This window comes from Bufo bufo, chromosome 5, assembly GCF_905171765.1.
Source record: "Bufo bufo chromosome 5, aBufBuf1.1, whole genome shotgun sequence".
In the NCBI taxonomy this organism is placed as follows: domain Eukaryota; kingdom Metazoa; phylum Chordata; class Amphibia; order Anura; family Bufonidae; genus Bufo; species Bufo bufo.
Window position 1 is genome coordinate 520,198,116 of NC_053393.1, and position 11,002 is coordinate 520,209,117.

The following is an 11,002-nucleotide window of genomic DNA, read 5'->3' on the forward strand; positions in this document are numbered from 1 at the left end:
CTTAATGCTTACCTTTTGACTAGGGCTTCATAATAAAACTGGCAGTAGTACCTCAAGAAATTTGCAGTCGACCTGCAGTGGTTGCACGAATTCTGACCGTGCTGATCCATGGTTGCACTGCTAGGTCTGAATTTTGGACATGTAGTTAAGAGGTGGATATTCGTACGTGTGGATAGAGGGTATACATGTCTAATCCCCGGGGGTCCAGCCACTGGGGCCCCCACATTCCCTCACTGGAATAGATTGGTGATTACACATGTGCGCTGCCACTCCATTCAATTTTTTGGTTATCTCCAGCAGTCCCGTGGAGTCTAATGGAGTGGTAGTGCACATGCATGACCACTGCTCCTTTCGCTTAGGAGGAACATAAGGCCTCCATTCTCAAGATCAAACTAGTGCTCAGACCCTCCTAGTCAGACTCTTATTCCCTATTCTATGCATAGGGGATACTTTTATTTAATGGAACAGCCCATTTAAGGCTACTGGAGATGTCCATGTAATGTTTGATGCCTGTCCTAATATATATATACACTGCTCAAAAAAATAAAGGGAACACAAAAATAACACATCCTAGATCTGAATTAATTAAATATTGTTCTGAAATACTTTGTTCTTTACATAGTTGAATGTGCTGACAACAAAATCACACAAAAAAAAAAAATGGAAATCAAATTTTTTTAACTCATGGAGGTCTGGATTTGGAGTCACCCTCAAAATTAAAGTGGAAAAACACACTACAGGCTGATCCAACTTTGATGTTATGTCCTTAAAACAAGTCAAAATGAGGCTCAGTAGTGTGTGTGGCCTCCACGTGCCTGTATGACCTCCCTACAACGCCTGTGCATGCTCCTGATGAGGTGGCGGACGGTCTCCTGAGGGATCTCCTCCCAGACCTGGACTAAAGCATCTGCCAACTCCTGGACAGTCTGTGGTGCAACGTGACGTTGGTGGATAGAGCGAGATATGATGTCCCAGATGTGCTCAATTGGATTCAGGTCTGGGGAACGGGCGGGCCAGTCCATAGCATCAATGCCTTCGTCTTGCAGGAACTGCTGACACACTCCAGCCACATGAGGTCTAGCATTGTCTTGCATTAGGAGGAACCCAGGGCCAACCACACCAGCATATGGTCTCACAAGGGGTCTGAGGATCTCATCTCGGTACCTAATGGCAGTCAGGCTACCTCTGGCGAGCACATGGAGGGCTGTGCGGCCCTCCAAAGAAATGCCACCCCACACCATTACTGACCCAATGCCAAACCGGTCATGCTGGAGGATGTTGCAGGCAGCAGAACGTTCTCCACGGCGTCTCCAGACTCTGTCACGTCTGTCACATGTGCTCAGTGTGAACCTGCTTTCATCTGTGAAGAGCACAGGGCGCCAGTGGCGAATTTGCCAATCTTGCACAACCCCCACCTGTGGACGTCGGGCCCTCATATCACCCTCATGGAGTCTGTTTCTGACCGTTTGAGCAGACACATGCACATTTGTGGCCTGCTGGAGGTCATTTTGCAGGGCTCTGGCAGTGCTCCTCCTGTTCCTCCTTGCACAAAGGCGGAGGTAGCGGTCCTGCTGCTGGGTTGTTGCCCTCCTACGGCCTCCTCCACGTCTCCTGATGTACTGGCCTGTCTCCTGGTAGCGCCTCCATGCTCTGGACACTACGCTGACAGACACAGCAAACCTTCTTGCCACAGCTCGCATTGATGTGCCATCCTGGATAAGTTGCACTACCTGAGCCAGTTGTGTGGGTTGTAGACTCCGTCTCATGCTACCACTAGAGTAAAAGCACCGCCAGCATTCAAAAGTGACCAAAACATCAGCCAGGAAGCATAGGAACTGAGAAGTGGTCTGTGGGCACCACCTGCAGAACCACTCCTTTATTGGGGGTGTCTTGCTAATTGCCTATAATTTCCACCTGTTGTCTATCCCATTTGCACAACAGCATGTGAAATTGATTGTCACTCAGTGTTGCTTCCTAAGTGGACAGTTTGATTTCACAGTAGTGTGATTGACTTGGAGTTACATTGTGTTGTTTAAGTGTTCCCTTTATTTTTTTGAGCAGTGTATATATATATATATATATATATATATATATATATACATAGGTATTAGTTCTCCCCTATGTCATCTTCATTCTAAACTACATAACCCCAATTTTGATATTCATTCTGGGCATGGTGCTTTGCTGTTCTATATTTTTGCTTTAGGCTGGGTTCAGACCTGAGCGTTTTACAGCGCGTTCCTACGCGCTGTAAAACGCTCAACAGGCAAGAACCAATGTTTCCCTATGGGAAGGGTTCTCACCTGAGCGTTTTACAGCTCCTACGAACGCGCTGTAAAACGCCCGACGCCCCAAGAAGTACAGGAGCTTCTTTGGGGCGTCTTGTCGCGCGTTCCCGTACATAGACTTCAGCGGGAACGCGCGACAATGGGCGTTCGCTTGTTCCGGAGCCGCGTCTGTACACGCGCATACAATCGCGCATACAGAGCGCTCCTTCCCGTACGCTCAGGTCTGAACCCAGCCTTATTTTCCCACCCCAGAGCTCACACCAGCTCTGCTACAGCGGCACACAATATTCCATAGAAATTATTGTACTGTAGGTAAGGAGCGCATTAACATTGTTTTTATTCTTCTTATTATTAGTATTTATAATGGAGAACAGATAAATGATTTCATCACTAACATCCTTTATCTCTCCTACAGAAATATAACACCCGTGTGGGAGATAAGGGGACGCAGCTCTCCGGGGGTCAGAAGCAGAGGATTGCCATAGCACGAGCGCTGGTCCGTCAACCGAAAATCCTACTGCTGGATGAGGCCACATCTGCTCTGGATACAGAGAGTGAGAAGGTAAAACAGAAAAGCACAGAAGGTCATTGATATTCTGCTATTTAGGTATGGAGCTTAAAAGGGTATTCCCAGCTGAGACAATGGGTGTATATCGTTAGGGGACCCGCACCTACACCGAGAACAGAGTGGGAAAGGTGGTTGCCATAGGACCACCACCAAGCACTCTCCCCCTAGTAGTGAATGGGAGCGCACCATGCTTGCCTGGCAACCGCTCCCATTCATTTCTATGGGTCCAACGGAAATAGCCAAGCCAGCGCTCGGCTGTTTTCGGCGGCCCCATAGAAATGAATGGAGGGTGGCTGCGCATGCGCAGTGCGCCCTCCACAACTTTTAGGGCTCCGTGCTCAGTGTAGGTGTGGGTCCCAGAGGTGGGACCCGCACTTATCAGACAATGGGGGCATAACCTAGAGATATGCCTCCATTGCCTGAGATGGGGAAACCCCTTTAACCCCTTCTATTCTAGGCCTGTTTTCACCTTCCTGCCCAGGCCTATTTTTGCAAATCTGACCTGCGTCACTTTATGTGGTAATAACTTTGGATTGCTTTTACTCTTCTAACCGATTCTGAGATTGTTTTCTCATGACACATTGTACTTTTTGTTAGTGATAAATTTGAGTCAATATTTTTTTCCTTTATTTAGGAAAAACATCAAAATTTACTAAACATTTTCTACATTTAGGACAGATAGTAATACCCAATAAAATAGTTATCAGTCATCATTCCCCATATGTTTACTTTATGTTGGCATCATTTTTTAAATGTCATTTTATTTTTTTAGGATGTCAGATGGCTTTGAAATTTTGATGCAAATTTTAGATTTTCCAGAAATTTTCCAAAACCAATTTTTTTAAAGAACCAATTCAGTTATTAAAGGGGTTGTCTCATCATAGACAATGGGGGCATATCGCTAGGATATGCCCCCATTGTCTTATAGGTACAGGTCCCACCACTGGGACCCGCACCTATATCGAGAACGGAGCCCCGCAAGGTGGTGGCTGGAGGACTCCGGTCCGGCCACCACTAAGCCGGCTCCCCATAGAAGTGAATGGGAGCGTATCGCACATGCGCGGCCCATGCTTTTATTCATTTCTATGGGGCCGACGGAAAAAGCCGACCCCATAGAAAATGAATGGGGGGCAGCTGCGCATGCGCGGTGCACCCTACTTCACTTGCGAGGCTTTGTTCCCAATATAGGTGCGGGACCTGCACCTATAAGACAATGGAGGCATAGCCTAGCGATATGCCCCCATTGTTCATGATGAGACATCCCCTTTAAGTCACTTTTAGGGGTTTACATAATATAAATTGACAATAAATTACCCCATTTTAGAACCTACACTACTCAAGTTATTCAAAACTGATTTAACAAACTTTGTTAACCCTTTGGGTGTTTTGCAAGAATGAAATGAAAAGGAGCTGAAAAATCAAAATTTTGCTTTTTTAGGCAGATTTTCCATTTTCATATATATTTTTCTGTAACACAACAAGGGTTGACATCCAAACAAATGTCAATATCTATTACCCTGATTCTGCAGTTTATAGAAACACCTTATTTGTGGCCGTGAACTGCTGTATGGGCACACTGGAGGGCACAGGGTGCAAGGAGCAACATATGGATTTTGAAGCGCAGCTTCACTGGAATAATTTTCAGGCCCCATGTCACTATTAAAGACACCCTGATGCACCCCTACAGTAATAAATCTCAAAAAGTGACTCCATTATGGAAACTACACCCCTCAAGGAATCTTTCAAGGCATTTAGTAAGCACTTAGACCCCAAAGGTGTTTCCTAGAATTAGCAGTGGGTGCAGTAAGTCTTCCTAGTAACTCCTAGGATGGGGGGGCATTAAGGGGGTTGTATCTGGGAATCTTTCCCCTCATAAACCCGGAACCTGTAGGTGTACCCGGAGGTACTCTCGCACAGCTTGTACATTTTAATTCCGTACCGTGCCCGCTTGCTGGGCAAGTACTGGCAGAATTTAACCCTTCCTTTAAAATGTACAAGGGACTCATCTATGCTAATTTCTTTTTCTGGGATTAACACCTCTGTAAATTAGGGATCGACCGATATTGATTTTTTAGGGCCCATACCGATAATTTGTGAACTTTTAGGCCGATAGCCGATAATTTATACCGATATTCTGGGAATTTTCATATTTTTTTTTTAATACCTACACAAATCTGCTGAAAATTAATATGTTTATTGTTAACGTGTATTTTTTTTGTGTAAATCTTTCTTTTTCATTTATACTTAATATTTTGGTGTTTTTTTTTAACTAACTTTTAGCCCCCTTAGGGACTAGAACCCTTGTCCTATTCACCCTGATAGAGATCTATCAGGGTGAATAGGAGCTCACACTGTCCCTGCTGCTCTGTGCACACAGCAGCATGGAGCTTACTATAGCAGCCAGGGCTTCAATAGCGTCCTGGCTGCCATGGTAACCGATCGGAGCCCCAGGATTACACTGCTGGGGCTCCGATCGGAGGAGCAGGGGAGAGGGGATCCTGTGGCCACTGCCACCAATGGTTAATACTGGGTGGGGGGGGGGGGGGGGCGCACTGCGCCACCAATGTTTTTAATACTGGGATGGGGTGGGGGGCTCACTGCGCCACCAATAATTAATACTGGGGGGCGCACTGCGCCACCAATGATTACTACTGGGGGGCGCACTGCGCCACCAATGAAGAGAAATCTCTCATTAATTCATATACAGGAGGCGGGAGCTGGCTGCAGAATCACATAGCCGGCTCCCGACCTCTATGAGCGGCACCTAAGGGGTTAACTACCGCAGATCGCAGCTACCGCTCATAGAGGTCGGGAGCCGGCTATGTGATTCTGCAGCCAGCTCCCGCCTCCTGTATATGAATTAATGAGAGACTTATCTTCATTGGTGGAGCGGTGGCCACAGCCCCTCCCCTTCTTTTGTCCTCTCTCCTCTAATTGGCAGCAGCAGCACAGGGGGAGGAGACACTGCTTCCTTCTCCCCTGTGCTGCTGAGGGAACACGGAGAGCGCTGAGAGCAGCGCGATATGTGTTCCCCATACGTTATCGGAATATCGGCAAAATAGATACCGATAACGGTCAAAATACTGAATATCGGACGATAATATCGGTAAAACCGATAATCGGTTGATCCCCACTGTAAATTTGGAGTTGAGGTGCTCCTGGAGGGGTCTTATTTTGACTAGACTGTCAAATTGTGAGTCATTTGGGGGGGGGGCACTGTATGTTATCGTTATAATGTAGACATTTCAAAATGGATTCAAATCTTGAGCGGGACATGGCCATATTGTAAATTGGAGTGTGGTACAAGACATCTGAACTCCAATATTGTCTCATTTAGTTTTTTTTTTTACCAGGCCCATATGCAGCAACAGCCCCCAAAACTTCATAATGTCTGCTGCATTTACAGGGGTCCAACCAAGGGGTCTAGCATATGAGGATGTCGGGTTTTGAGCAATAAACTGCTGGGCGTATAAATTTGTTTGGGTCACTATCAAATTTATGAAATCGTCAGAGAAAAAGATTCCGAAAAAATCTATTTCTGTGAAACCCGTGCAGTCAATCTGGATTCTAGAGTTTCCCACAAACTCTGGAATTTGGGGCTCATAATCCTCAGGCGGTGTGGCCCCTAGGGGATCACTGGGGGGGGGGGGGGCTACTTCATCTCTCCTGGGGCGTCTCCTTGAGGGTCCCTCATCACCGGATGACGATGATGATGAAGGAGTAGAGGAACGTGGCATCCTCTTCTCCCTCATTTGCAGACTCCGTTTCAGAGGCAAAGATATCAGAGTACATTCTCTGGGATGGACGGGACATTTTTATTTTTATTGGTGTGCGTAAATTGAAAAGTGTCCGGGGGGGGGTGTATGTAGTGATTTAAAACATGAAGGGGCTTGTAATGAATTTAAGATAAAATTTAGGATAAAGAAAAAAGAGAAAGAAAGAAAAGAGAAAAAGATAAGTGAAAAAATAAGATCAAAATTTAGAAAAAAAGGCTCCAAAAAAAGCACTGAAACCTGAGAAGACGCTGCCAGTAATGGACAGTAATGACTGGTGAGCAGAAGATGCAGGACCCACGTATGCAGACGGCATGTGCGTGGGTTCAAAAATCTAAACTAGTACTAACTAAAATTGACATATATATATGTAGGTAGCTGGCACTAACTAAAGGTTTTAAAAAAAACACAAATGCTGATTAGCACTTGCTAGTCACAGCTCGCACACAGAATTTTTTTTAAAAAGGCAAAAAAAAAAAGAAAAAAGACTGGAGTCCACCGGGGATGGGAGGAGAGGGACAGGGACAGGAAATGGGGATCTGCAACTGCTGCAGATGAGCCAAAAATCACTGCAGCTGTTCCAGATCTTCTTCTTCTTCCTTAGTAAAAAGCAGTGATTTATGTGGTAGTACCACAAGTCCCAGCCGGAAACCAGCAGCACAGTGGGGAACAAGTCCTCTCTGCAAGCAGTCACCAAGCTAGAATGGCTGCCTGCAGAGAGGCACCAACTGTTCTTTCAGCTGCATAGCGCTGCCATTGGCTGGAGCGTTGTTCCAGCCAATCGCAGCGCTGGGAGGGAACACCAGTGTCTGGGGTCCCCTCTCTGACCTAGGAGATGACATGGGCTGATGTAATCCTCTAGCCCAGCCCCCCTGCAGGACCATACCACTGCCGGCGCTGTGATGGGCCGGTCTTCACTAACCAGCCAATCTCAGTGATCGGGGCTGCAGGGGGGGCGGAAAAACTCCTGCCGCCCTCAGCTAAGATGGCTGCCTGCTGATTAGAGTCGCCATCTTATTCCAGTCACTGCGCTATGCAGTGCGGTGACCGGAGTTAACCATGACGTACTATTACGTCAAGATGCGGGAAGGGGTCAAAGGGGTTATACCCATCTCTCCAATCCCCACCCATCCAGCCAATCAGTCCACTGCAGCCAATAACAGGCCTCAACAGGCACGTGCTATACTGCTGGCATCTTAGTGTAGCGATGGGAGGCATGACGGCAGTAGCACAGTGTATGACTGCTGAGGCAACTGATTGGCTCCACAGGTCATGTGGTGGACACTTCCGGAGGCCTTGCTGGCAGGGAAATTGAGACATGAGTAGTGTGTTTTTTTTTATATTTTATAAAATTTGCTGTTTTTATTGTTATTTTGTGAAATGTTGGATAACCCCTTTAAAGGAAGATGTTGTCAGTAAATAACTTTTTTTTTTTTGTGAAAAATTCTGGTAATTTTTTTGTGTTTTTACTTTTCCATTTAACTGTATTAAAAAAAAAACCTTGCAGTTTTCACTCTGGCCACTGAGCCTCATAATGGGAAGATACTTCCTGTCCTGTAAAGATTACTGCTCAGCAGTCCTCTCGTTATCATGATTACAATGACAGGTAACACCTTTGTGTATCCAAGGATACACCATTCACAATATGTGACAATCACAGCTCATCTCCTCCCCCTTCCTGCACAGTGACCTCTGCACAGGTCACAGAGCATGCCTAGAAAACGCTTCCATAGATGTCACTGAGGTCCCCTCTTGTCCTCTGTGTCTATGGCCCATGCTGTACAGCATATCTTTAATTGCTATTAAAAACAACTCTGGCAAGATGGCCGCCCCCCATAATCACATTCAGGAAATTTTATAAATATCATAAAATAAAAACATATAACAAAAAAAGGATGCGTGTCGCTGTCTGCTTTTAGGTGGCATAAAAAAGATTTCCGCAGCACATTCCCTAATAAGGTGGTTATCCTCAAAAAAGAAATGATCACGCCAATTTACATGATGTATTTTATGTGTATTTGTAACTGTATATAATGTTCTCTCGCCCCCTCAGGTTGTACAAGAAGCTCTGGACAAAGCGCGGGAAGGTCGCACATGCATCGTCATCGCTCACCGACTGTCCACCATTCAGAACGCGGATAAAATCGCCGTGATCCAGAATGGAAAAGTGATAGAACAGGGGACACATCAGCAGCTCCTGCAGATGAAGGGGGTGTATCATTCACTGGTCACGATACAGCTCGGACCCACATGAGAAGGACATTATGACCCTGATCAGGGGCAGGAAGACATATACACATTCAAACCGTGTTAATGTGAAACCAAAGACCATTAAAGGGCCAGTACTATGGACGGAACCCTTGTGCCAGGCAGGCTGGACCATAGCAAGTGCAGATCTCTCTCTCTGTCTTTAATCCTATATAAAAATGACCAAATGTAAAATGACAAAAAGTGATGTTATGTTGTATATAAATTGGTCGCTACTTGAAAGAACTGTGGCCACTGAGCCTCATAACAGGCTGATACTTCCTGTTCTGTAGAGATCACTTCTCCGCAGTCATCTCATTATCATCACAGGCAGGATTGCAATAAGAATTGATAACACAGGGTCCACAATTCACAATAAGTAATGATCACAGCTTACCTCCTCCCCCTCTCTGCACAATGACCACTTTACAGGCCAAATGATTGCACTACCACTACTGTACTTCGCAGTGTATGGCGGGAGGAAGCAAAGGTGCTAGAAAAGGTGCTGATATAGGGAACAGGATAATGAGAGAGAGCTGTACTGTATGATGGCAGAATGTACTCTTGTCATATGATGGTTGGAAATGCCAAATAATTTGCTTATTCTTAAGTTAAAGGGGTCCTCTGTGATTTCAATAAAGGGTGGGCAGTTTTTCCATAAACAGCACCACTCTTCTCCATGGGCTATGTACGGTATTGAAGCTCAGCCTCATTCGGTCCTGAACTGCAATACCAGACACAGCCTATGGAGAAGTTGTTACTGAAAAAACTGCCCACCTTTTAGTATAAATCTCAGAGGACCCCTTTAACTGTAATATTTTGGTATTAATAATTTTTCAGTAATAAAACGACCTGCAATGGTGTGTTAACACCATAAGGATCATGCCTGTAAGTCACCAGTGTGTACAGTGAATGCCCAGAAAAATACTTCCTATGCAAATCAGATCCAAAGTGCCCCGTGGGCGGGATTTCCTTTTCAAAGTGCCCAAGCCCTCCCCTTAGCCCGATGCCTGCTCCTCCCCCAACTTCCCTACCCTTTTTCCCATCTCCCCTGACGTCACAGCGGTTTGATACCAAAGCCCGCGCAGGCACCCTCTGAGCCCCTTCTGGTGCCTGAGGGATATACTCTGCGCAGGCGCTGGGACCCTACACCTTGGATGATCGGCGCATCAGAAGGGCCCGGCACAAAATTTGTCAAGGGACAGGGGAGGAAGGCTTGGGAAGTTAGAGGAAGAGTAGAGAACGGGGAAAAGAGGAGGGCTTAGGCACTTTGAAAAGGAAAGCCCGCCCACTGGGCACTTTGGATCCGATTTGCATAGCGATAAAAGTTATTTTTTGGGGCACTTACTGCACACACTGGCGACTTACAGGTACAATCAGAGTGGTTTTACCATGTACTGCTGACTATTGCAGGAATTTCATTAGTGAAATGTGGGTGAGAAATTCCCTTTAATGTTTTGTATACTGTTAACATATTATATATCTCATATTTAAGAACTGGTTTTGATCACTTGATAATTTACAAGACAGAAAACAGAGGGTAGTTCTGTCGCTGCTGCTACCTCTCCATTTAGTTTTTTTTTACCACTCCAGCACTGGAATTAAGTTTTGAGTAGAGTGTTTAAAAATAAAAAAAACTTCTTTAGCATTTCAATTTGATGGTTTCTTTGGGTTTACTTTACAATAAGGCATATGATGAAAGGGCCAGGTAATGCCATGCAGCTAGCTTGGAGGACTTACCAGTGAGTGAGTACACCCCTCATATTTTTGTAGATATGTTATTATATCTTTTCATGGGGACAACACTGAAGATCTGACAATTTGCTACAATGTACAGTAGTCAGTGTACAGCCTGTATAACAGTGTAAATTTGGTGTGCCCTCAACATAACTCAACACTCAGCCATTAGTGTCTAAACTGCTGGCAAAAAAAGTGAGTACACCCCAGCAGTGTCTTAACTCTCTTGGGCATGGAGTTCACTAGAGCTTCACAGGTCACCACTGGAATCCTCTTCTACTCCTCCACAACGACATCACGGACCTGGTGGATGTTAGAGACCTTGCGCTTCTCCACCCTCCGTTTGAGGATGCCCCACAGATGCTCAATAGGGTTTATGTCTGGAGACC

The 11,002-nt window shown here is 45.6% G+C and overlaps 1 protein-coding gene across 1 annotated transcript in view; it reads left to right on the top strand.

Annotated features, from left to right (window-relative positions):
* Positions 1–10,609, top strand: part of ABCB1 (ATP binding cassette subfamily B member 1) — a 65,358-nt gene extending 54,749 nt beyond the window's left edge. Inside the window, exons 27-28 of the mRNA XM_040434541.1 lie at positions 2,704–2,850; positions 8,683–10,609. Coding sequence (XP_040290475.1) covers positions 2,704–2,850; positions 8,683–8,883 — 348 coding nt within the window. The 3' untranslated portion in view covers positions 8,884–10,609. The remainder of the gene's footprint in view (positions 1–2,703; positions 2,851–8,682) is intronic.
* The last annotated feature ends 393 nt before the right edge of the window (positions 10,610–11,002 follow it).